Source organism: Pseudorca crassidens, chromosome 8 (assembly GCF_039906515.1).
Source record: "Pseudorca crassidens isolate mPseCra1 chromosome 8, mPseCra1.hap1, whole genome shotgun sequence".
NCBI classification, from domain to species: domain Eukaryota; kingdom Metazoa; phylum Chordata; class Mammalia; order Artiodactyla; family Delphinidae; genus Pseudorca; species Pseudorca crassidens.
The window spans coordinates 101,229,491-101,255,828 of NC_090303.1; the positions used below are offsets into that span (position 1 = coordinate 101,229,491).

General features: G+C 52.3%; 1 protein-coding gene and 1 long non-coding RNA gene across 5 annotated transcripts in view; both read right to left on the reverse strand.

Moving 5' to 3' along the window:
* The window catches only part of SMARCD3 (SWI/SNF related, matrix associated, actin dependent regulator of chromatin, subfamily d, member 3), a 32,865-nt gene extending 19,890 nt beyond the window's left edge, over nucleotides 1-12,975 (reverse strand). The window contains exons 1-3 of one of the 2 annotated variants that reach the window (XM_067747471.1): nucleotides 12,832-12,908; nucleotides 11,935-12,084; nucleotides 11,200-11,340 (exon numbers count right to left, since the gene is read on the reverse strand). In XM_067747471.1, the coding sequence (XP_067603572.1) occupies nucleotides 11,200-11,238 (39 nt within the window). In that variant the 5' untranslated portion in view covers nucleotides 11,239-11,340; nucleotides 11,935-12,084; nucleotides 12,832-12,908. Of the gene's footprint in view, nucleotides 1-11,199; nucleotides 11,341-11,934; nucleotides 12,085-12,831 lie in introns of both variants that reach the window. The other variant, XM_067747469.1, reaches the window with a different exon arrangement.
* A 1,794-nt stretch (nucleotides 12,976-14,769) lies between these two features.
* Nucleotides 14,770-26,338, reverse strand: part of LOC137229477 (uncharacterized) — a 35,336-nt gene continuing 23,767 nt past the window's right edge. Inside the window, exons 3-6 of one of the 3 annotated variants that reach the window (XR_010945694.1) lie at nucleotides 23,482-25,682; nucleotides 15,666-15,725; nucleotides 15,260-15,325; nucleotides 14,770-15,169 (exon numbers count right to left, since the gene is read on the reverse strand). This is a non-coding gene — a long non-coding RNA (uncharacterized lncRNA). Of the gene's footprint in view, nucleotides 15,726-23,481; nucleotides 25,683-26,338 lie in introns of all 3 variants that reach the window. The other 2 variants (XR_010945693.1, XR_010945692.1) reach the window with 2 other exon arrangements.

Genomic DNA, 26,338 nt, shown 5'->3' on the forward strand with positions numbered 1-26,338 from the left:
CGGTCCGGGAAGATCCCACATGCCGCGGAGCAGCTGGGCCCATGAGCCATGGCCGCTGAGCCTGCGCGTCCGGAGCCTGTGCTCCGCAACAGGACAGGCCACAACAGTGAGAGGCCCGCGTACCGCAAAAAAAAAAAAAAAAAAAGAACAGGGCTTCTCACCCCCGGCACTGTTGACATTTTGGGGCTGGATAATTCTTTTTTTTTTTTTGGCTGTGCCGCGCGGCACATGGGATCTTAGTTCCCCGACCAGGGATCGACCCCAAGTCCCCTGCATTGGAAGCACAGAGCCTTAGCCACTGGACCACCAGGGAAGTTCCGTGGATAATTCTTTATTGTGGGAGCCGTCTCGAGTATCGAATGATGCTAGGAATACCTCTAGCCTCTATCCAGTAAATTCTACCAGCACGTTCCTCTCCCCATCTCCCGGCATTGTCCTTTGTCCCTGGAGGGTGAAATTGCCCAGGGTTGAGAACCACTGCTCTAGAGTCAGACAGTCTTGGGATGTCACCAGTCATGCCTGGTGCAGCCTCTGAGTGATCATAACCTTGCACAAGTCACCGTCAGCCTCATTTTCCGTGTCTGCAAGACACAGAGCCCTTCACCTGACTCACAGGTGGATGTGAGGATTCAAGTGAGGTCGTATAAGGACTTCCCTGGCGGTCCAGTGGTTAAGACTCCGCGCTTCCACTGCAGAGGGCACGGGTTCGATCCCTGGTGGGGGAACTGAGATCCTGCATGCCACAAGGCGCGGCCAAAAAATTAAAAGAAAAAGCAGTCGTGTATGTGCAGACTTCAGCACAGCGTCTGGCGCAGAGTAAACACTTAATGAATCGTCTGCTATTACTAGCTTCCGCTGCTAAGCCTGCCAGACCCGGGGGCCTCGGCCGCCGCTGCTCTGCCTTACCTCTGGGTCCCGCCGCCCACCAACCCCCAGCTAGGGGCCTAGTGAATACGGGAGCCCTCAGAGCCCTTCACCTGCGGGCTGTCCCAAATGCCATGGAGGGTACCCGTGAGGGGTTGGCCAGGTGGTTGTTCATAGTGGCCAATCATGAACGCTCAGGGAGCCAAATGGGAGCCTGGGTTCTACCCAAATCACTGGAAGCTTCCTTGAGCAGAGAACGGCCATTAGTACCCAGCGTGGGTCTTACATGAGAAACCCCTGTAGAAACTAGGCGAGGGGAGGGGCTGCAGGAAAGGAGGGGAGGGGCGACATCGAGAAGCCACCACGAGTAGTGAGTCAACTGGAGGGAAATCCAGGAAGACTTCATAAGGCCGCTCGCTGGGCCCAGGGAAGCCGAGGTTTGGGAGCTGCCGATCGAGGCGCCTGAAAGAAAAGCAGGGACTCCTCCCCACGCCCGTCCCCTCCTGCGCGGCCGTCTTGTACGAAGTGCCGCTGGTTCACACAGCGGACACAGTCACAGCCCTTGGGACTCTGAGTCTGAGGACCGAATGGGGACTGACGGGGCTCAGGGCCTGGACGGGGTGGGAGGCTGAGCAGCTCACGTCAGCTCCTGCCCCGGGATGGCCACAGCCGCGGCCCGAGGTGGAAGAGTAGAGGACGAGCGTGCCCCCCGCCAGAGCTCCGGGCTTCCTTGTGGGAAAGCGAGGCCAATACCCCTGATGGCTACCTCCTCCGAGGGGCTGTGGGTCGGTGGGGGGACCAGCAGCTGCAGCCACGCCCCAGGGTGACGGTGGGATCGGTGAGTTTCCGGGAGCTGCGCCCAAACCGTGGCGGAGGCGGCGGGGCGCCAGGGCTGAGCACAGCCGCAGAGCTGCCCCTGGTCGGCTGTGTGCCGGCCGCCGCACCAGGGCGCACTGCCTGCCTGCGTATCTGTGGGAACAGAGGTGCTGGAGGCCTCCCTCCGGCTCCACGCGTTCCCACGTGCAGAAAACTACAGCCAGGTGTGGAGCTGGTGTCCCGGCAGCCAAGGGGCCCAAGGGAGTCCGCGGTGGCAGTAAGTCAAATTGTCCCTCGGGGCCTTGGCTCTTCCTGTGGTGGGTGGGAAGCTAGTGGGAACCACCTCCTGGAGGTTCCGGCCACCTAGAGTGCAGTCTTCTCCCTCCTCATAAGACGTGACTCCAAATTCTGAAGGCAGCTCTCAAAGTCCCTCTGTCATGGGAGAATGGTGTGTCCCCTCCAGCCCCCATCATCCCCAATTCATTTGTTGGAGTCCTAACCCCCAGTACCTCAGAATGCGATCTTATTCGGCGGGTCTTTAAGGAGGTAATCAAGTTAAAATGAGGTGGGTCCCTAGGGTGACCCCAATCCAATATGACTGGTGTCATAAAACTGGGCAAGTTAGGACAGAGACAGACACACCCGAAGGGAAGACAATGTGAGGAGACACAGGCAGAAGACAGCCGTCTATAAGCCACAGAGGGAGGCCTGGAGCACAGCCTTCCTGCACAGCCCTCAGAGGGAGCCAACCCTGCCCACACCTTGATCTCCGGCTTCAGCCTCTGGAATTGTGAGAAAATACATTTCCACTGTTAAAGCTGCCCAGCCTGGCACTTGGTTACAGCAGGTCTAGAGAACTAATCCTCCCCCAGCACTGCTCCTCACTATTCCTTGCTGGTCCATACCCCACCCGGTCCCTCCCCTCACATTCTCTGGTTTGCCTGAAGCCACAGAGCACAGGGCACTCAGAACAATGGACTTAAATAAACAAGGTCCTACTGGAGAGTCAGGGAACTATATTCAATATCCTGTGATAAGTCACAATGGAAAAGAATATGAAAAAGATGGGAATTCCCTGGTGGTCCAGTGGTTAGGACGCCGCACTTTCACCGCTGAGGGCCCGGGTTCAATCCCTGGTCGGAGAATTAAGATCCCACAAGCTGTGTGGTGTGGCAAAAAAAAAAAAAAAAAAAAAAAAATATATATATATATATATATATGAAAAAGAATGTGTATATATGTATAACAGAAATTAACACAACATTGTAAATCAACTATATGCCAATAAAACAAACAAAACAACGATGTGCTCATGAGCACAACACAGGGCAGAATCTGGGGCCAGAAGACCTGAGTTTGAGTCTTTATTCCACCACCTACTGACAGGAGGACAACAGTGCCAACCTCTCTGAGCCCCAGTCTCTTCATCTCTAAAATGGGTATAGCATCATCGCACCTCTCTCACTGCGTTATTGTAAGTAGCAGAATAGAAACGAGAGGGCATAAGTGAAAATTGTCTTTAAGTCATAGAGGACTGAATGAAGTCCTCACTGTTACTAATGTATTACTCTTTGGTAAGCATCCATCCCACTTTGGACTTGTACTGAACTTCCTGTCAATTAAAAACGTGATTCTCTTTCTACTTTGTGCCAAAACATGTCTCTCCATCCCATACTTGTAAAGTTGCCTTTTTTTGGACTCAAGAATATTCCTCTTGTAAGAATTAACCCGTTATTCCAGCTTGAGAGCTTCTGGATCTCAATTCCCTTATCCAATATATTTACCCGCCTTTCCAGCTGTGCATCGTTCATAAATCCAGTGAGCGTGACCTTCTCTCTTCGTCCAGGTCTTTACTGAACATATTGAAAAAGGCACCAGGACAGAGCCCTCTCTCCAAATGATCTGCACCCTTCGGAATTAGTCTTCAATTGGTAGCAATTTTACTCAGTCACAGTAATACCCAGTGATGTGCTGCAGTGTCATGGTGGTAGTTTAAAATCAGCTACGGTAGGAGTATTTATACCACAGACATTAGCAAATGATACGAATCATGGTTCATCTCCTCCTTCCCACCCTGTCAAGAGCCAGTTGTGAAGTATTTAGCAGCACACCACTGCATTGAGGCCGGTTGTATGTGTCATACTCAAGACACTGGGAGAGACTTTGTCAAACGCCTCCAAATTAACACATATATCTTTACGGAGCTTAATAGCCTACAAAACAGTTCAATATTCATGATTTAATTTGGTTCTTTCAACATCCCAGGAAGTGAAAGGGCTGGAGATTATTAGTATACCCATTTTAAAGATGAGGAACACGAGGTTAATGACGGACTCAGGGCCAGACCCCCAACTAGTGTCAAAGGGGCTCAAACTCCCATGTTCTGATCTCAAGGCCAGCGTTCTTCTCCGCTCACCCTCTGCCTGCTCTCACGCTGGCTGTCAAAAGTACCCTGAATTCCCTCAGCAGCCACTGCTCTGGGTTCACAACATGGACAAGTTGAGAGGGAGACTCTCCAAAAGCCTTGGCCCTTGTCATTAGCAGCACATCCCTGAGGACTGACGAGTGACGCTTCTCTACTTCGCAGAGGGTCCTCAAGTGTTTGACAAGACTCTGCATTTCGTTTATAATTCATTGACGGCAGGAGGCCACCCAAAGTGACAGCAACTCTTCACACGGTGTGTCTCAACTGGGGCCCACTGAGAAACACTGATTCGGGGTTCAGGGCCTGAAGGCTAGAGGAGATGACAGGTGACAGGTCATGGGGTAAGGAAAGCTCACGGTGGATGCTGCAAACTGGGAAAGCCAGACAGGTTTCGCTTAGCCCACAGTGCGTCTTAAACACTTTAAAAAATCTTAAAAATGGAAAGATTTCATATAAAAAGCCAGATTCCCAGAATCTCTTAAAACGCTGGAAATCTGGCAACACAGATGGAGTTGAGGGGCTGTCTGTTTCTGAAGGGGTGCGAGCTCTGCAATCCACCGCGCTCCCATTCCCTATTTAGGGGTTGAATCTCTCACGCCCCTAGGGACCCAGCAATTAATGGGAAGAAATGGTGTGGGCCTCGTGCACAATGACAACTAGCCTTTGACCTGGGCCTCAGAGCTGGGGTGAACAGGGGGTGCTGGTCCGTATAGAGGCCTGGCTGCTTCGCCCTTTGAGGGCCAAGGTTTGGGTCATGGCATCTCAGAAGATGCGGTGGACAGACCCCAGCTGGGACTCTTCCCCAACCACTGGGAAGCTGCTTAACCTCTCTGCACCTCAGTTTCTCATCTTAAAAGTGGTGACAATAATAACATTTACCTCACAGTGTTGTGGTGAGGACAAATCAGTTAAACCGTGTAAAAGTCTTAAAACCGCAGGAAGCCCTCGGTCAACACCGGCTGCGAGTATACTGACCCCGGCCTGCTTCCCTTCCCTTCCCCTTCCTGAAGTCGCTGCGGTGGAGTCTTGGGTGCTGCGGAGGAAGTGAGGGCTGCTGGGGGGCAGTCCTGACAGATGGGGTGTCGACCACCCAGCGGGCATATTTTCGACAGGGTTTCTAAGACTGGATTTTCTCCTGAAGGAAGAGGCCTGGGTAAATGGGGCAAGGGGTGGTAAAGTCGGGGCTCAGAGCGGAAACTGAGGCAAGAAAAAGCAAAAGCACGATGATGCTTCCCGCTGGTGGGGGAGGGGTGGAGTGGGATTTATGGACAGAGCTGGAGCTCAGCTTCCCCTCCCTCTACTCAGGCCCTGCCCACACCAGCAGGACCCTCCCCCACTCCTGCAGCACCTCCCCCAAGCCCACCCACCTGGGCCCCTGCTGTTGATTCAGCTGCTGGGACCAGAAGGAGTCTGTTCACAGCCCAGGAGAGACCGAGGACCACAGGGCTCTCTCTGGCTCACTTTTTTTTTTTTTTCTCCAGCTAAAAACGTCATTAAAGGCCGAGAAGGCAGGCCTCGCAAACACACCGATTGCATCAGGCTGGACAGCGAGTTGCTGTCTGGAAAGATGGCGAACGCTCTCAGGGTAACTCTGCATCTGAGCTCTCAGAGCCAGGATCAGAGACAACCTTCTCACTGGTGGGCGGATAGCCCGGGGCTTCTCGCTGACTCTAGCCTTTAGGAGGCAACGGTGTCAGTGAGGACAGCGGGCTGGGCTGGAAACCAGGGAGACACCGGTCGGTCACCAGAGCCAGTGCTCTGGGGTCTACAGCTGACACCTGGAGCCGGGACAGCGCCCAGCACCACATTTTACCCCAGCGGCGATGAGGGGCGGCCCCCGCATCCATGGCGTGCGGGCCTTGGGCAGAGTGCTTGGTACTCAGCTTCTCCCGGAGCCTTTATAGGCAGGGGATTAAGTCCTGTCCTACAAGGAGACACTGAGACCCAGGGAGCTAAGTGTCTCTGCCCAAGTCTGCCTAGCAGGTAAAGGGCACAGCTCAGCCTCTAAGGAGGCCTGGGGGCTCTGAAGCCTATCTAGACAGCCCCGCCACCGTCCAGCTCTCCCAGTGGGTGCCAAGGTCTGAGCAGCCGGCACAGGCCCCCAGGTAAGGCACATCTGAAGACGCCAGAGCTGGATGTTCCCGAGAGCAGACGCAGGGCGTGTGGGAGTCGGGAGGCGGGCAAATGTCACGGAAGCAGAAAGGGGTTCATTCTCTGTAACTCCAAGGATGTCCGGAGGCGGGCAAATGTCGCGGAAGCAGAAAGGGGTTCATTCTCTGTAACTCCAAGGGCCAAGACCGAGGTCACAGGAAGGAAGAACCTCCCTCACCACAAGAACAACTGAAGAGGGGATGGGCTTCCCTGATCATGGTGAACAGGTCCTATCGGAGAGGGACTGCCGGGGCGTGGGCCAAGAGCACCTGCACAGAGCAGCTCAGGTGTCAGCAGGCCAAGGTGGGCACGCAAGAAGGGCCCACCCTTGGGTCGTCAGGGTGTAGAGAGGGCAGGGCCAACGGTACAGAGGGATCTCAGGCTCCTTTTAGCATCAGCTGTCAGGGCCACCTCCTCTCCCCCCACTGCCTCATTCATCCGCTCATTCATTCAAGAAACAGGGAGTTCCCTGCCGGTCCAGTGGTGAGGACTCCGCGCTTTCACTGCCATGGCCTGGGTTCAACCCCTGGTTGAACCAAGGTTCCCCAAGCCGCACGGCCAAAAAAGTACATATATATTTTTTTCAGCACTGTGTTGAACAAGACAAATGCAGTCTGTGCCTTTAAGGAGCACATCCATGAAATATTGAAATTTTTGGTACATGCTACAAGACAAAAGAAGGTGGAACTTTACAGCCTGGAGTGGGAGAAAGTGTCCCTGGAAGAAGTGGTATTTAAGTCAAGACTTGGAATGATGCACGTACTTAGGCAGGTGAAGGGAGCTGGAAGGGTGTTGCAGGCAAAGGGAACAGCAATATGTGAAGCCCGCAAGGAAACGGAAGACGCGATGGATCAGGCCTGTGTTACAAGAAGCCCATTTGGCTACTCTGATGGGTTGGGGCTGGGGGGAGGGGGCCAGACCCTGTGCGGGGCACCAGTTGTCATCCAGGCAGAAGACAACAGCAGCATGGACAGCATGGTGGCGTGGGGAATAAGAAGTGGATGGAAGTGAGATGTGTCTAGGAAATAAACTCAAATAAAACGATTGTCCCAATGGAGAGAGAAGGAAGGGGTAGGGTCAAAGGTCACTCCCAAGTCTGAACTTGAGCTTTGATGTCACTGTCCAGCAACGTGGATGCCCCCCCCCCACCTTGCAAAGGGGACCCTGCTCTCTTGTCATCATGTGTTCACGAGGAGGCTTCTAATCTATTCTTCAGGAGTCAAGACTCTGGAATAATCCTCTGCCACCTCGCCCCACCTCTCTTCCCTTTGGGAGGAGCTGTCTAATGAGGTGGTGAGGGTCTGACACCTTCTGGACAAGTTCCTCTCCTGCGTCAGGGGGGAGGAGAAGTCACGGCTGTCCCCCGTGGCCTGCCTTCCCCTTTAGGGGGGTCTGCTGACAGGAGGCTGCCCATCTCCTCCTGTTAACCTGCGCCAGGTAAGCAAACGCAAGGTCAGGGTGTCAGGTCCACCTTCTACATCTGGGCTTCAGGTTCAGGCTTCTTTCTTCAGTCCAGCTTTCCCTGCCATGAAGTCGATAAGTGCCTGCCACCTGTGTCTAGTTCTCAGTGGGTTCAGGACCTGGGGGAAGGTGTGTGACTGGTCCCTCCCTGTACCCAAGCTCACCTGTTGGGCACACGTGCTGATCAAGGTCTTTATTTTCCTATGAGGAGAGTCCCCTTACCCCAAGAATGTATTGATAACTCCGTACTTGATTCCCAATTTTAAAAAAACTTGCCTGCTGCCTGATATTCACTGGAAACTTTGTTGTAAATGTTAACAGGCAGTGCATTCTTCTAGCTGTTCTACATTTTATCTTTGGATCCAGCACGGTCAGCAGTATTTGCACAGCCCTGTGATGTTCTGTCAGCCCTGGGCTTAGCCCGAGGAAACTGCTGTGGAATTGTTGAGGATATCGCTTAACTTGTCACACAGAATCCCCTGCATGTCATCACACAGGAGACACTTCTCGGGGTCTCATGGCCAGAAATCACAGTCGTTTGGGGCAAATGGTTTGACTTTTGTCCCACAGGCAGTGTAACCCCTCATGTGTCCCCGCTGTGGGAGGGGGCTCTGGGCCTCATGGTTTGCGTGTTGTCTGCTCACCTCATCCTTGGCTACAACATCCTTTCCCTACCCTGCGCTCCTCTGTCCTGATTTCCTCACTATGTGTGTCTTTGCAAACTACCTCAAGCTCTTTTGGAATGAGGCGAGTACATCTTCCTGCATCTTTTCTCCCCCGCCCCCCTCACAGCATACTGTTCCTCACTCCAAGCCCCAGAACGTTCTTCAGTCTGGAAGGAAGGTTGACATGGGAGATGATCCAAGTTTGTAAATTCCAGTAAAGGCATGAGTGGCCGCATGCTCATGAGACAGTTTCTCAAATTTCCTGGAAGTGAGTTTGGGGCACAGAGGAATGGGTTTCACAGCTTAGGAAGCAAATCGAGAGGTGGGCCAGGCTGAGGTGTGCTACAGGGGCCCAAATACTCCCCCGTAGGGTCCCTACGAGTTACCGAGGGTCTGCACATCCCAAAGAGCCTCAGCCCTGCCCCCAAAGTCTCCCTCAGCCGAATGCCCCCCATGGACCCTCTGGAGCAGCGATTCAAGAGGGCTCAGAGTCCAACCAAAGAGGAGAGCCATTTGCTCATCCTGCGTGTCTGCGGCTCTGTGTCCTCCGGTGACACCTCCCCCTGGTGCCACCCCAGCTCATTACCTCTGCCACTTAACGCTCACTAACAACGAGCTCTCACTTGCAATCACACCGCAGGCACTCGGGGCGAAGACAGCCTCCAGCTGCTGCATGCCTGGCCCATGCCGCCCGCCCGTGCTGTCTAGACGCTAGCATGGGGCCTGTGAGCATCCAAATGACAGCGCGTGCCCAAGCCACCGGGCGTCAAAGTCGGCTCCCCGCCTGCGACCCGTGCGCGGAATGCAGGCCAAGTTTACGTCAACGTGACTCCAAAAGAAAATGCCAGAAACTTCCCCCAGCACCTCACCCCTCACCACCTTCATCACATGGGGAGGTCGGGGCTCCTTGACTCCCCAGGAATCCTAGACCGAACCTCGTGATTGGGGCCACTCGGGGACCAGGTGTCACTACGATGTACTCACTGCTCCCAGAGCCTCCCCTCCCCCACCACCCATCCCTTCAGGTAGATCATCCTCCTTGGGCAAGGACAGAAACAGCCCAGGGCACCCACCTACTGCTGCTGGGGAGCCCCTGAGGGCTTATCTCAGTGCACCCCAAATCACCTGCAATTTACAAGGATTCACTACGTGAGGGCCTGGCTCTGCTGCACCTCCCAGGGACCCGAGCCGCCTCCCCATCAGCCAGCCCCCCCATTCGACCTGGCCTCCACCTTCAGACACCCCAGAACTTTAGAGCTGCCCGGGAAGAATGTATTTAGTATACTAGCTCACACCTTTTCTCTAGGAGTCTGCATTTAAAAACCAACCCCACGAGCTAAGGAACACTTTTGCACTTAACCTAGGGCAGTGGTTAGGTTGTGGGCCAGTGGGTCGGACCTTCGTCTGGGGGCCCTGATGAACTGCACGTGTGTCCGTGGGGCCCAGCACCCGGTTATGGTCTCTCTGCCATCCAGTGCTTTTCCAGCTCTGGGCCAGCCAGGCTCCCCCTGCAGCCAGTGCCCTGCAGCATTCCGCCCTGGGCCAACCGGCCAGAGGGGTGTGGGGTAGAGAGGCGGCAGGGCTGCCCTGGCCTTCAGAGTGGCCCAGACAGGAAAGCAAGTTCCTCTGCCCCTTCTCAGGGAGGAGAAGCTGAGAAAAGCACTCTCATTCAGCCCACCCCCTGCCCCCGAGTCACCAGCCTACCCCACCTTCCTGTTCTCTGAAAGCCAACTTCAAATTGCCCCTACGAAGGGCTTTCCTGACGTCTCCCTTGTCAGGGCCCGGAGGCCTGAGTCATCCACTCTGGCACCTCCTGTGGGGTGGCCAAGTCTGCTCCCCATCCTGGACTGCCGGCCTGAGGGCGGGGACTGGGTCCCTCACACCTCCAGGGCCCTGAGAGCATCCCATATGTTGCCAGGTGACTCCCACCGGTGAGGTGGCCAAAGTGTCGGGTGGGGCTGGACAGGCAGAGCTCAGACCAGACTGCAGGCTTCAGACCCAGCTCCAACCCCTCCCTCCCCACAGATGGATGGGGCTCTGGGGCAGGTGGCCTTTCACGTGGGGACTCAGCACTTCCTCCTGGACCAGGGGCACCCAACGTGGGACTAGCTAGGCTGTCCTCCTCTCATGCTGCCCGGAGGAGGCATTGGAGGGTCCAGCTGACGTGCAATGGGCCTGAGAGTGCCTCTGAGCCAGTGCAGGGCTGGCTGCCCCGGAGGCCCTGAATCGGGATGCCACCAGCACCCCTCCTGACCCGAACAAAGCCCTGCCTGCGGCCTGGAAGGCTTTCAGGTGTTCGCCATACATACTTGGGGGTAGGTTTCTGGAGCCCAAGTTGTGCCAGGGCTCAGCAGGTTCCTGTTCCTCCCGACTGGCAGGAAGCATGTGTGCACACGTGTGTGGGGGGTGTTGGGCACATGGGTGCACTCACTCACACATGAGGGCAAGGTGTGTCTGGGGGTCTGGGGTTGGGGAGGAAGTGGAACAAGCCAGAGCGCTAGACCATTTTCACATGAACCCAAACCTTGGCTCCAGGCTCGCCCCTGTCTGCAATGGCTTGAGAGGCAGGGCCCAGGGACGGCGGGAGGTAAGGGCGCGCTAAGCAAGAGGGAGGGCGACGGTGGCGGCAGCCGGCAGCAGGGTCTGGGCAGAGGCTCCAGCTGTCACAGGGGATGAGAAGAGGTACCACCACGGGTCCAGATGGGGGCAGAAGCACCACGAGGGGGCCATGGAGCGTGACCAGAGGCTGAGAGCCACCAGCTCTCAGTGGAGCCCCAGGGCTCCTGCTGCTGGGCTGGTGGGGGAAACAGCGCCTACCTGTGCCACGGCGGGTGGGTGCTGAAGGCCTGGAGTCATAGGTGGCTGCGTCCTGCAGTGGGGGAGTCATCCAGTGCCCCCTCGGTGCCCGGGCCCAGAGCCTACCGTGCCTGCAGCACCAAGGGCCATTCTGAGGAGGATCTGAAAGGAGAGGACAGTGAGAGGGGCGGGCCAGACCCCAAGCCCCAGAGGCAGACTCACAATGGGCCTGAGGACGCTGAGGGGCCTGCTGCGTGGACCCACTCCCTGGCACGGTCTGAGGAAGGCAGGAGGTGTGCAGGAAGGGACGCGGGGGCAGGGAGGGCCAGCCCGGCTGGGTGGCACGAGGAGGAGTGTGGGGTGGGAGCAGTGTCAGCGCAGGAAGCCGTCAGAGACGGGTCCTGCAGGACAGAGTCAGATGGACGAGAGCAGAGGATCCAGGCAGAGCCCAGGCCCTGGCGGAGCAGGCAAACCTGGGGGCCTTGGCAATAGCTGGAGGAGGACCACCAGCCAGCTTGGGACCTGGACGCCTTCTGGAGCTCAGGGACATCCCAAGGGAGTCTAGGGGTGGCCGGCAGGTAGAGCCGACCTGCTCTGTACTCTGCTCAGCTCACGTGGAACCCTCCCTGTGTGCACAGCCTGGTTTCACCCCCATGCAAGAGCAGGACGACTGTGGGCTGGGGTCAGAGCCCAACTTGTGAGCTGGAGCCCCTGGGCAGATGGTGGGGAGTGGGGGATGGGGGGACAGGTACCTACGGGGGCGGGGCTTGAGAGCAGTTCAGGGTCACGTGTAGTTGGTGTTGGCCAGAGGGCCACTCTGAGAAGGTGAGGAGGAAGGGGAGGCAAGGAGAGGAGGAAGATGCCAGCAGTGGAGATGTTAGCAGCCCAGGGCTGGGAGGACGTGCCCTGCAGGAAGGTGGGAGACAGAGGGACAATTTGAAGGGAGCGAGGTGTCCAGGCAAGAGGATGCCAAGTGGAGACAGGGCAGGTGCCAGGCGGTGGGGAGGAGGGGAGGGGAAGGAGGGGAGGTGCCAGACACAAGGGAGGAAGGGAGGTGCGAGGCAGAGGGGAGGAGGGCAGATACCAGGCAGCGGGGGAGGAGGGGAAGGAGAGGATGCCAGTCAGAGGGATGGGAAAGTGCTAGGCAGTGAGGAGGTGACAGGCGTGGGGAGGAGGGCAAATGCAGGGAAGGGAGGAGGGGAAGGTACCAGGTAGGGGGAGGAGGCAGAGATGCCAGGCAGGGGGGAGGAAGGGGAGAACCAGAGAGGAGGCGGGATGGGAGTTCGCCAGTCAGGGAAGAGGGGCAAGAAAGGGAGTGGGGGGAGGTGAGAGTCAGTAGTGGGGGGGGGATCAGGAAAGGAGAAGGGGAGGAGGAAGCCAGGCAGGGCGAAAGGGGTGCCAGGTAAGGGGAAGGTGCCAGGAAGGGGAGGAGGGGGTAGATGCCAGACGGGGTGGGGGGAGGGACGCCAGGCAGACGGGAGGAGAGGAGATACCAGGCAGGGGGGCGGAGGGATGCCAGGCAAGGGAAGGAGGGGTGATGCCAACAGAAGCAAGACGGGTACTGCCAAGCAGGGAAGGCCGGGCTGCCGGCGCGGCGCGGCGGCGCGGCGTCTCCTCCAACGGCCTGGGGACCGCGCGGCGCGGGTCGCTCACCTGCTCCCCCGGGACCCTGGCCCGGAGCGCGGCTGCTCGCTCCCAGCTCGGCGCTCGGCTCGGCCCCGGCGCCTGCGCCGCTGCAGCCCTGAGCGGGGGAGGCGCAGGGAGCGTCTGCAAAGAGCGAGGAGCTTAATAATGAGTTAGGGATCAGAGCAGGCAGCGTCGCCCCATCCATCCGAATATGTGATCGCCAGGCTAGGAGCACCGCGGCGCGCCCTTGCCGGGCCCATTGTGATCTGCAGTCTGTGCACAGATGTGCCTTCGGGTCTGTGGATGCACCTACGCGCCCGTGGATTCACATAGACCGTCAGAGGGTCTGATGTGACCGCAGGCGTTACCTACTCTAGGACCATACACGCGCGCGCGCACACACACACACACACACACACACACACACACCCTGTGGGGTGGGGAGGGGGCTTCGGTTCCACTCCAGGTTCAGGGACAGGCTCTGACCCATGCCCCCCACCCCATTATGCACTTGACACCCATGGTCTAATCTGGGTTCCTCCCAGCTTTACGCCTGTCTCTGCAGGGACTCTGGCGGCCAAGAGAAGCCCTTTCTGGACGTCCAGCTAGATAGGCCGCTCTGGTCGCCCCACGGGCTCTTTGTCTCTGTGAATCTGAGTACTCTGAATACCTCATATGAATGATATCATACAGTATTTGCCCTTATGTTACTGGCTGATTTCACTTAGTGTAAAGTCCTCAAGGTTTATCCATGCTGTAGCATGGGTCAGAATTTCTTTCCTTCTAAGGCTGAATACGATTCTGTTGCCTGCAACAGAGAAAGACAAACATCGTATGAAAATCACTTCGATGTGGAATCTAAAAAAATGGTACAAATGAACTGATTTACAAAACAGAAACAGACTCACAGACACAGAGAACAAACATGGTTACCAAACGGGAGGGGGGAGGGATAAATTAGGAGTTTGGGATTAACACATACACACAACTATATACAAAATTCAATCATTCGTGAGACCTGGGGTTGTTCACTGTACTACTGCTTGAACAGCAAGAACTTGGAAACGTCTGAAGGTTCATCAACAGGTGACATAGCAAACTAATCATGTGACCAGTGTAAACAGGTGACAAGACAAATACACCACTCAATGAATCTATCAAAGAGTAGGGAGGGAATCCCCTGGCGGCCCAGTGGTTAGGATTCTGTGCTTTCATTGCTGAAGGGCCCGGGTTCGAGCTCTGGTGGGGGAACTAAGATCCTACAGGCTGTGCAGTGTGGACAAAAACAAAAGACAAAACAAAACAAGGCAAAAAGACCAGTAGGGAAACCCTCTATGTACTGATAGAGAAGGATAGAGACGAATCTCAAAGATGAGACAAGAGAATAAAAGGAAAATGTGCAGAACAGTGTGTAAAGCGTGCTGGTGTGTGTGTGTGTGTAAGTGCACGAACACACACACACACACAGGCCTCTGGACAGATACAGGAGAAACTGGTCACAGCAGCTGCCTCTGGTGAGGGGCTGGAGGACAGAGGTGGAGGGACCTTTACTTTCCACTGTGTTTTCTTTTGTAGCTTTTGAATTTAGAATACTTTACCCGTTCAAAAAATATGTAGTTTACAAAAATCGTTTATATCATCTTTTAGACTTTCAATATTTTCTGAGCACCCGCTATGTAAAATCAGACCCCAAACCCATGAACCCACACGGGCCCCTTTGTCTGTTCATCTCCCTCAGGCATTCTGCACTTCTTCCTGGAGCTGGTATTACTGTGGGCCTGGCCCTGTACTAGGCTCTGTGGGGCAGGGATATGAGACGCCGCTGGACCAGGTGGGGGATTAATATAGGTAAATAGCTCACTACACCAGGTAGAAGGAAGGAGTCCAGTCACAGAGGCCAGCCCCAATGCTGGGGGGGGGTACGGCAAGTAGAACGGAGGGTGCCAGGGACTGTGGGGAAGCAGGAATGGGGAGTTAGTGTTAATGGGGACAGAATTTGTGTTGCTAGATGAAAACAGTTCTGTGGATGGACGGTGGTGATTAACAGTGTGAACGTAGTTAATGCCACAGAACTGTACACTTAAAACCTGGTTAAGATGGTAAATTTTCTTTTATTTTACCACAATTAAAAAAATTTTTTTAATGCTACTAGAAAGGAAGAAAGATGTGAGATTTCCCTGGTGGTCCAGTGGTTAAGACTCCACGCTTCCATTGCAGAGGGGCACGGGTTCAAGCCCTGGTCAGGGAACTAAGATCCCACACACCGCGTGCCCCACCCCCCGCCAAAAAAATGTAAGAAAGACGTGTTTCCTCACCCTCACCACGTGTCCAGCATTATATCAGGTGTTTGTTCTTGACAACAGCCCTGCAGGACGGACATTATTACTTGCATTTACAGAAGATAAAACACAAGTTCTGGGAGGTCAAGTGAGACGTCCGAGGCCATGTAACTCACACGTGGCAGAGCTGGGGTTCAAATCCATGTCCGTTGGGCTTCTTCCCGTGCCCCCTGCAGGCAACTCTGGGGAAGAGGGTGGGGAGTTCGTTCATGGAAGAGGCAGCCTTGGTGCTGAGTCTTTTTTTTTTTTTTTAACATCTTTATTGGAGTATAATTGTTTTACAATGGTGTGTTAGTTTCTGCTGTATAACAAAGTGAATCAGCTATACGTATAGTATACATATATCCCCATATCCCCTCCCTCTTGCGTCTCCCTCCCACCCTCCCTATCCCACCCCTCTAGGTGGTCACAAAGCACAGAGCTGATCTCCCTGTGCTATGCGGCTGCTTCCCACTAGCTATCTATTTTACGTTTGGTAGTGTATATATGTCCATGCTGCCCTCTCACCTCGTCCCAGCTTACCCTCCCCACCCTGCCGGGTCCTCAAGTCCATTCTCTACATCTTCATCTTTATTCTCAGCCCTAAAAAGACACGAAATTGAGTTATTTGTAGTGAGGTGGATGGACCTAGAGTCTGTCATACAGAGTGAAGTAAGTCAGAAAGAGAAAAACAAATACCGTATGCTAACACATATATATGGAATCTAAGAAAAATGGTTCTGATGGAGCGGAGTCTTGAGGAGCCGGGCACCGGCCTGGTGAACTGAAGGGGCAGGCGAAGGAGCCTGCCCGGTGCGGGGGTCCAGGGTGCTCGCCCAGGAGTCTGTGCTTTGTCCCGGGCTGGTGGGCACCAGCAAGGGGCTGCTGTACCTTCTGGAGTTCTGGGCTTTCCTTGGGTTTTCAGGACTCGTCAGCCCCCTCCCTGCTTCATTGTACCCCAAACATACCCACAGACCAGGACAGGGAAGGTACAAAGATTCCAGAAAATGCTCTAAGAGGTAATCAGATTTTTTCTGATTTAGTGCTTTTCTTTTCTTTTCTTTTTTTTTCGGTACGCGGGCCTCTCACTGTTGCGGCCTCTCCCGTTGCGGAGCACAGGCTCAGCGGCCATGGCTCATGGGCCCAGCCGCTCCGCAGCATGTGGGATCATCCCAGACCGGGGCACGAACCCGCGTCCCCTGCATCAGCAGGCGGGCTCGCAACCACTGCACCACCAGGGAAGCCCAGTGCTTTTCTTTTCTTAAAGAGTCCTCCCTCAATTGTATAAACTTCAGGCGCCATAAATACCTGGACATGGTCCTGACTGAACCCATAGAGCGAACTGTGAGTTCTCTTCTTCTCCTGGGCAACTTTTGTTTTCTCTGGAGTTCATAATTAGCTTAAAAAATACTTTATTTTTTAGAGCAATTTTAGATTCACAGCAAAATGGAGTAGAAAGGTTCCCATATACCCCCGAGCCCCCCCACCCCAACACACGGCCTCCCCCATCATCAACATCCCCCAGCAGAAGGGTACACTTGTAACTACTGATGAACATACACTGATACATCACAATCGCCCAAAGTCCATAGTTTACGTGAGGGTTCGCTCTTGGTGTTGTACATTCTCTGGATTTGGATAAATGTATAAGGACACGTATCCAGCATTATAGTGCCATCCAGAGTAGTTTCACTGCCTGAAATCCTCCGTGCTGTCTGTTCATCTTTCCCTCTCCTAAGCCCTGGCCACCACTGATCTTTAACTGTTTCTATAGCTTTGCCTTTTTCAGAATGTCATATAGTTAGAATCATACAGGATGTAGCTTTTTCAGATTGGCTTCTTTCACTTCGAAATGTGCACTTAAGGCTCCTCCTTCCATGTCTCCTTGTGGCTTGAGGGCTCATTTCTTTTTAGAATAATATTCCATTGTGTGCATGCACCACAATAATAATTACCTTTTTTAAAAAAATGCTTGTTTGTTTGTTTGCTTAGTTTTCTGTGTACTTATCAAATCAACCCCAAAGCTCTGCAGACTAACCAGACCTCTTCTCAGGGCATTCAGGCTCCATAGGCTCTTCTGGGGCCTTCTGACCTGTTCCACCTGGACTGGCTGCCCACAGCTGTCATCCTGGAATCCCCCTTCACATTAATCCGGGGAATTCTCTTCACAGCTCTACTGTTCTTTCATTCATTCGACGAGTCGGTCGGTGTTGAGAGCTTACTGTATGCCTGGTGGTGTTCTGGAGACTAGGATACAGCAATGAATAAAATGAACCAAAAAGTTTCTTCCTGCTCAGAACTTGACTTCAAATGGGAAAGATAGACACTAGGTAAGAAAAATATGTGAGATGTTCATTCCAGGCATGCAAGGCTGCTTCAATGTTAAAAAATCTATCTGGCTTCCCTGGTGGCGCGGTGGTTGAGAATCCGCCTGCCGATGCAGGGGACGCGGGTTCGTGCCCTGGTCCAGGAATATCCCACATGCCGTGGAGTGGCTGGGCCCGTGAGCCATGGCCGCTGAGCCTGCGCGTCCGGAGCCTGTGCTCCGCAACGGGAGAGGCCACAGCGGTGAGAGGCCCACGTACCGCAAAAAAAAAAAAAAAAAAAAAAAAAATCTATGAATGTTGGGACTTCCCTGGTGGTCCAGTGGGTAAGACTCTGCCCTCCCAATGCAGGGGGCCCGGGTTCGATCCCTGGTCGGGGAACTAGGTCCCGCATGCATGCTGCAACTAAGAGTTTGCATGCCGCAACTAAGAAGTCCACATGCTGCAACAAAGATCCCGCGTGTCTCAACTAAGACCCGGAGCAGCCAAAATAAATAACTAAATAAATATTTTTTAAAAAATCTATCAATGTAACCTACCATATTAACAAGCTAAAGAAGTAAAATCAAATGATCACATCAATCAATGCAGAGAAAGCATTTGACAAAATTCAACACCCATTCATGATGAGAACTCTCAGAAAAATTGGAATAGAGGGAACTTCCTCAACTTGATAAAGGGCAACTACAGAACACCTTGAGCTAACACTACACTGAACTGTGAAAAACTGAATGCTTTTCCCCTAAGATCCAGAAAAAGGCAAAAATGTCCACTCTCGTTACTCTTATTCAACACATTGCTGGAAGTTCTAGCCAGAGTAACAAGGCAAAAAAAGGAAAGAAAAGACATCGAAATCCTAAAGAAGAAATAAAAGTATCCCTATTTGAAGATGACGTGACTGTCTACACAGAGAATCCCAATAAATCTTTAAAAAAAAGAGCCCACAAACAAACAAACCTCCTAGAACTAATAAGTGAGTTCTGCAAGGCCACAGATTATAAAAGGACACAAAAATCAATAGCATTCTATGTACTAGCAATGACCATGTGGACACTGAAATTAAAAAAAAAATACCATTTACAATTACTCAAAAGATGGAACTATTTAGTGTAAATATAACATGTGCAGGATTTATATGCTGAAACTACCCAATGATGATGAAAGAAATCAAAGAAAACCGAAATAAATGGAGAGACATAGCATGTAGATGGTTTGGAAGATTTGACCTAGTAAAGACGTCAGTTCTTTCAAAATTGATATTCAGGTTAACTCAATTCCTATCAAAATCCCAGCAAGAGTTTTTGTAGGTAAAGAGAAGATTATTTTAAAATTTATATAAAAAGGCAAAGGAACTAGAGTACCTAACACATTTTTGAAGAAGAAGAATAAAGTGGAAGAATCACTCTCCCTCATGTTGAGGCTTATTCTATAGCTACAGTAATCAAAACAATGGGATATTGGCAGAGGGACAGATACGTAGATCAATAGAACAGAACAGAGAACCCAGAAATAAACTCACACAAATATGCTCAACAGATTTTTGACAGAAGTGCAAAAGCAATTCAGTGGAGAAAAGGTAACCTTTCACCAAATGGTGTGGGAACAACTGGACCTCCAAAGATACAACAATGAACTCCACTTAACTCTCACACGTTATACAGCATTAACTCAAAATGGATCACAGATTTAAATGTAAAAGATAAAACTATAAAACCCTTAGAAAAAATATCAGAGAAAATCTTTGAGATCTAGGGCAAGGTGAACAGTTCTTTGACTTGACACCAAATGCACCATCCATAAAAGGAAAAACGGATAAATATTTTTTAAAATTGCTCTTGAATGACTCTGCTAAGAAGATGACAATAAAAGCTAAAGGGTAGGAGAAAATATGTATAAAACACATATCAGACAAATGACTAATATTTACACTATACAAAGAATGCTTAAAACTCCATACAATCCAATCAGAAAATGAGCAAAAGACATGAACAGACACTTCACCAAAGAGGACATAAGGGTGGTAAATAAGCCCATAGAAGGCTGTTCACTACCTCTAACCATTAGACTAGAAACTATCAGAATGGCTAAAATAAAAACTAGTGACAATACCTAATGCTAGTGAAGATGTAGAGAATCTGAACAACTCACCCATACATTACTGGTGGGAATGCAAACTGGTCCTCCGGAACACAGTTTGGCATTTTCTTATAAAACTAAACACTCACTTAACACAGTAACTGCACTCTTGGGCATTTGTCCCAGAGAAATGAAAACTTATGTTCACCCCAAAATCTGCCTATGAATGTTCATAGCAGCTTTATTCATAACAGCCCCAGCCTGGAAGCCACCCAAGTGTCCTTTGGTGGGTGAATGGTGGGTTAAACAAACTTGCATATCCATACCATGGGCTCCCACTAAGCAATGAAAAGGAATAAGCTATTGATGCATACAACTACACAGGTGACACTCAAAATAAGTACGCTGAGTGAAAAAAGCTAGTTTCAGAATGTTACATACAGTGTGATTCCATTTATATAACATTCTTGAAAAGACAAAATTATAGCGATGGAGAACAGATTAGTGGTTGCCAGGTGTTAAGGAGGGAGTGGGGATGGGAGGGAAGTGGGTGTGGCTATAAAGGGCAACTTGAGGAATTCTGTGGTGATGGGAATGGTCCTGTCTTCACTGCTATGCGAAGTTGGTAATGGCTCCCAGAGGTGGGTCCAAACCTAGTGCCCAGAACCTGTAAAAAAATGCTGCCTTCTTTGGAGAAAAGGTCTTTGCAGATGTAATTAAATCAAGGATCTTGAGATCAGGAGATTATCCTGGATTATCCGTGTGGGCTTCAAATGTCATTACAAGTGTCCTTATAAGAGAGAGGCAGAAGGAGATTACACATGCGTGGGCACGCACGCACAAGAGAAGGTGATGTGAAGACAGAGGAGAGGAAGGTGCAGCGGACCAGCCACCTGAAGCTGGAAAAAGCAAGGAGCAGGTTCTCTCCTAGAGCCCCCGGAAGGGGAGACAGCGCTGCCTACACCTTGGTTTGGGACTTCTCGCCTGCAGAATTGTGAGAGAATAAATTTCTTTTGCTTTAAGTCACCTAGTTGGTGGTAATTTTTACAGTAGCCACAGATGACCAACATATTCACTGTGTATTATACAATAGTTTTGCAAGAGGTCACCACTGGGAGAAACTGAAGGATAAACAGGGCCTCTCTGTATTATTTCTTACAGCTGTATGTGAATTGACAACTATCCCCAAATAAAAAGTTCAATTTATAAAAACTAGGGAAGGGAGATGAAAAGTTCGCTATGGGAGTGGGGTCAGGAGGGAACACCCAGTGCAAAGGCCCCGGGTTTACGGGCCTATGTATAGCTGGAAGCTCTGAGGTCAGAGAGATAATAGCCTGTGTGTGGATGGGGGGCGGGGAGAAGGGACCACGCAGGGCTCTGTAGGCTATTTTGAGAGCCTTGCCTTTTACTGTGAATGAGATGGGAAAATGTTGGAGGTTTGAGCAGGACAGACATGATCTGACTTATGTGGAACTGGACCAATACGGCTGCCATGCTGAGCCGTCACGGTAGGGGGCAAGGCAAGAGCGAGGACGCCAGACGGGAGGCTGTCCAATCACTCAGGTGATACAGAGACCGGATTTGAATAAAAGGTAGTAATAGAGATGGTGAGAAATAGTTGCATTCTGAGTATATTTGGAAAGCAGAGCCACTGGGATTTGCTCTCAGGTTGACCCTGGGTGTGGCAGTACTGCAGGTTACAAGGACTGAGCCCGAGCCCCCCCGCCCCCCAAGAGGACGGAGCTGCAGCGCACTTACGGCATGGAGCAAATGCCGGGAGGAGCGTGTTTGAGAAGAGGTCAGGGCTCCATTCTGCACGTGATGCATGTGAGATGCTTGCTAGACATTCAAGAAGAGATGTCCAGTTGGCACTTGGATGTAGGCATTGGGCGTTTAGGCTGGAAATGCACATATAGCAGTCAATGGTTAGGAAGTATTAATGCCACAAGACTGGATGAGGGTCCCAAGAGAATGAACATGGTTAGGGAAGAGGTCCAAAGCCTGAGCCTTGGGGCAGTCCAGTGTTAAGGGGTCAGATAACAGGAGAAACCAAGAAAGGATGAGAAGGGTCCGTCACAAATTAGGAGGAAAACCAGAAGAATGTAGCATCCTGGAAGGCAGTTTGAGGACGCATTCTAGGGAGAAGGCAGTGGTCACTGTGACAAATTTTGCCGATTGTCACTGAAGTCGAAGACCGAGCAGCGGCCACAGGCTATAGCCCTGAGGAGACCGTTGGTGAACGTGATAGCAACAGCCTTGGTGGGTCCATGGGGCAAAGGGAAGAAGAGGAATTACAGACACAAGTACCCTTCAGAGAGGTTTTGCAGTGAAGCAGTAGCTGGAGGGAGAAATGGGGTGGAAAAGCTTTCTTTAAATTGGGAGAATTAAGAGCATGTTCGTAGCTGATAAGAAAGAGCCAGTGGAGGGACAGATAAATGATGCTGGGAGGGAGGGAACGATTTCTGGAACAACGTCCTTGTGTAGGTAAGAGGGGAGAGCACGGGTCATTCATCTACGACAGCAGTTTTCAACCTTGGGTGGACGTTAAAGTCATCTGGGAGCACTTAAAGATCTCCAGCCCAGGCCACACCCCTAACCCATTAACTCAGGGTCTCTGGGATGACTTAGCAGAGAACAGGCAGGAGGGGAGAGTTTGGGGGCACAGAGGCTGGTGGGCGGGCAGAGTGATTGTGGAAGAAGCTCTCTTCCGACTACTGCTGCTTCCTTGGTAAAATGGGAGAAAACTCACTACTGAGTGTGAGGCCGGAGGAGATTTTGGAAGCTTGGGGTGATGACCTGGGCGTGGGAAGATTGCAGTCATGTTAATGACAAGGTCTAGGGTGAGACTGTGGAAGCGAGTGGCTGAGGGAGGGCGGAGAATCAGGATCAGAGCGGGAGAGGAGTTTAAGAAACTGAGAGGCCAAGATTCTGGAAGGATCCTCTATGTGGATGGTCCGCTTATCAGGAATTAAGATGGAAGCAATGGTGGAGAGAGTGACAGCGAGCTAGAAGGATTCTCTCTGGACCCCAGACAGTGTAGGTGTGGGGCTGGGGGAGGGGCAGCTCTTCCTTCACCCCCACCTTGCTATTTAGGCTTCAGCAAAATTGAAATTCCTAAAGATCCCAGATATTGTGTTGGAATTCCTGTTTCTTGTAACCCGTATCATCCTCTTTCTTTAATTCCTTGTTTGGATGGTAGTTCTTTATAAGTTATTATTATTATTATTGCTAAGACTATTGCAGTAGTCCCCTTCCTGGTGTTCCTGCCTCTAGTCTTATTTCATTCCACTTGCCCACTGACAAACCCCATGCCTTCTCCACATTTCCTCCAGAGTAACTTTCTGAACCACCAATCTGACCTGGTCACTTCCTTGTTTAAAACCCTGCAACCACTCACTGTTCCTAACAATGCTATCACTTGCTGTGCCAGGCACTGCTCTTTAATCTAATCCTCACAGTCACTGCAAAGGTGTGTGCTATCACTATCCTTATTTTATAGGGGACGGAACTAAGGCACAGAGAGGTTAGGGAGCTTGTCCCGTGCGTGTAGAACTGACATTATCACAGTACACAACGCCTCTCATAACTGGTCACCCTCTCTGTACAGCTTCCTTTCTTAACATTTCCTCCCACCTTAAACTTTATGCTTCAGTAAAGCTGAATTACTTAAAGGTCCGAAGATCAGTCAGGCTCCCAGCAGGAAGTCTATAGCACAGAAAGAAGGTTTAATTGAAGAAAGTTAATGAAGGGCCTCTTTGCGCAATGTGGGCAGGGCCAAAGGAACCAATAATGACGATGCAGCGTCCAGACACTAGCATTAGACGGAGACCAAGGGGGCAAGGAGAGGGGATGGCGCTCTCAGGACCACACGGGGTCAAGGCTGTGGAAGAGGGTCTGCGCAGCAGGGACTGTAGGGACACGCAGCCACTGTCGAAACCATGATAAATCCCCTGACCTACCTTTGATGTCCTGCAGTGCTTCCACTGGCCACATCCAACTAGAAGCCGGAAGGTGAGGGAGTCCGGATGATGCAGTCTGTCAAGGTCAGCCTCCTGGGACTCACAGCAGCCAGGAGAAGGACAGAGAACGGATCAGGAGAGACTTTTTGTCCTTCGCTTAGAGGAATAAATCTTGTGGTCCCACCCAGGGGAAACACCAGGTCCCAACAGCCACTGATCACAGTGAGGTGCTGTCAGTCAGTCATCATTCCAATAGGAATAGCGTTAGTGACCGACACTGCTCTGCACAGAAGGTAACAGGAAGAAAGGAAGAAAGAGAAAGTCCACTTGTTGCTGGTCACAAGACCTAAGCAGCTGCTCTTAGCTTCCTTCTTCCACTGCCCCATCTGTATTTCCCTTGCCTTTTGACAGGGGTGGCCCCCGTCTTCATTCCCATAAGATTCAACTTCTTAGTTGTCTTATCTTTCTTGAGTCACCAGTTTCCCACGGGCCATTATTTTTGGACTGAGGAGACTTGTGAGGCACTCCAGCAAACCCTCTGGTTCAGATACTGTTCTCCGTGGCCTATTCTGTCCCCGCAATCCAATTTCCCCTGGTAACTGCGACAAGTCAACCCGACCAGTACAGTTGGTTCAGCAGTGCGAGAAGCCCCGAAGTGGCCAATTTAATGGGCTTCCAATTTAATGGGATCAAGATTGTGTTCTCTGGGGAGAGTGTTCCTTCTTGTGCACTAGGACCTCCAAACCTACTGAGCCCAAGGTTATGGGGGAGAAGCAAACGTTCTGTAAGAGGGCTGTATGATGCAATAGCGAGAGAGGCATTTCTTCGTCCACCCTAGTCCTTCTGCAGATCCACACACCTAATGATTACTTCATGCCTCTCCTCTCTTCTTGAATCTCTCCAGGTTACACTGGAGACCAACTCACATCTCTGGGGGTACCTGTCAAAGAACAGGCCCTGGGCTTCCCTGGTGGTGCAGTGGTTGAGAGTCCGCCTGCCGATGCAGGGGCCACGGGTTCATGCCCCGGTTCGGGAAGATCCCACATGCTGCGGAGTGGCTGGGCCCGTGAGCCATGGCCGCTGAGCCTGCATGTCCAGAGCCTGTGCTACGCAACGGGAGAGTCCACAACAGTGAGAGGCCCGCGTACCGCAAAAAAAAAAAAAAAAAAAAGAAGAGGCCCTGTGTATTCTGGCTATGGGGGAAATAGCACCCTATATAGGTGGTTTCTCCCAGAGGAGACACCACACCCTCGAGGAGGGCACTTAGCCTTGCAGGGTGCTGGCCTGCAGTGGGTGCCAAAGCTGAGCCTTCAGGAGTCCATTCCCCAGTTCATCTAAACAGCTGCAACTGAGTATTTCGGTAACTGTGCACAGACCAGTGAATTCCTTGGGCATGAACTCAGTGCCACACATCTTTTGCTCTATAATGAGTTCCTTGGTTGGAGAGGATGTTGTGTGGGTTACCATGACAACGAATAGGGCACTCTGAAAATCTGGTGCCGGCAGAAGCTCTGCAAGTAGGGATAGAAAGTCTGTATCTGGAACAGGACTCCATTCCTAAGGGAACAAATGACTAGCTCCCTCCATGAAGGAAAAATACAGATTATTAGGCTGGTCCGCCATGTCGGGGATCCAGCATTGCTCTTTGTTAGTATTTATCAGTTCGGGACCTGAGTGGAGATGATATGCATACTGGCCCTGGTGAGGAGTACCTACTGAAAAAGCAGTGGCGAGAGGGGCAGAGAGGCTGGCAGACATTCACAGGACAGACTGCTCATTTCATCAGCCTGATGACCCAGATCCTCTTCTGCCCCTGATGGGAACTTACACGACATCTCTGTGTCTTCACCTGGTGCTCCTTCTGGGACTTCCGTCCATGGGCCTCTTTCCCAGACTTCCTAGTCTTGACCATTAGAGGTGCCTGACCAGCCAGCCAGTCTGTTGCCCGTCGCTCATTAGTCGGTGTAGATCCAGAGCCCCGGCCACCTCTCTTCCAAAGCAAAGCAGACGATCAGACTGGCCGAAAGGGGACCACCGGGAGGCTCTCCCTTCACTACTGTCTTTCAGGACCATCCTTGAGTGGGACTTGATGCAGTGGTCGCACACCTCCATTTGACGGCAGCTATCGCACAAAGCCCCCTGTGAACAACAGACTGATTCTCCCTCCTCTGTTGCGTATGCGTAGGGAGCTCCTCATGAAACTGTAGAGAGAATACGTTTCTGTTGCGTATGCCACCAAGTTTGTGGTGATGCGTCACAGAAGCCACAAGAAACAAAACTACCTTCCTAAGCCTCGGTTTCCTCATCTACAAAACACGTAGGGGGCCCCTTTGGGTGGGAGAAGAGACACTCCCAGGAGGCTGCAGCGGGGACTCACTCCCCAGGGCCCCGCCCACCCCACTCGGCCCCCCTCCTCTCCCCTGCACCGCACAGGTGCAGGTCGGCCCCGTGGGCCCCAGTACTATGTGACCCAACCGGCCAGAGATGATCCAGGTCAGCAGACCCGGGTCCTTCTGATCTACTTGGTGTCTCCCCCTCTGGCTGGGCTGCAACAAGCCTCCTCCAGCCCCCAGGGCCTCCGTTTCCCGCCACGTGGGCCAGAGGCTGGGAGGAGGCCTGGAAGGAGAGAGTAGCTAAAGCCAAGGGGAGAGAGGAGCTGAGAGCAGAGGAAGGGGTACTGGGCAGGGTGTCCTGTCGGGATGAACAGCACTGAGCAGATCAAGTGGGCCCACCTTGGGGCCACCTGCCAGCTCATCTCACCTGGGAAAGCCCTGCTCATCCTGAAGCCGGCACCCTGGTACCCAGAACTCCCTGCTCTGCCGGCCCACAACCTGCCCGGCCCTTGTTGGACGGTGTC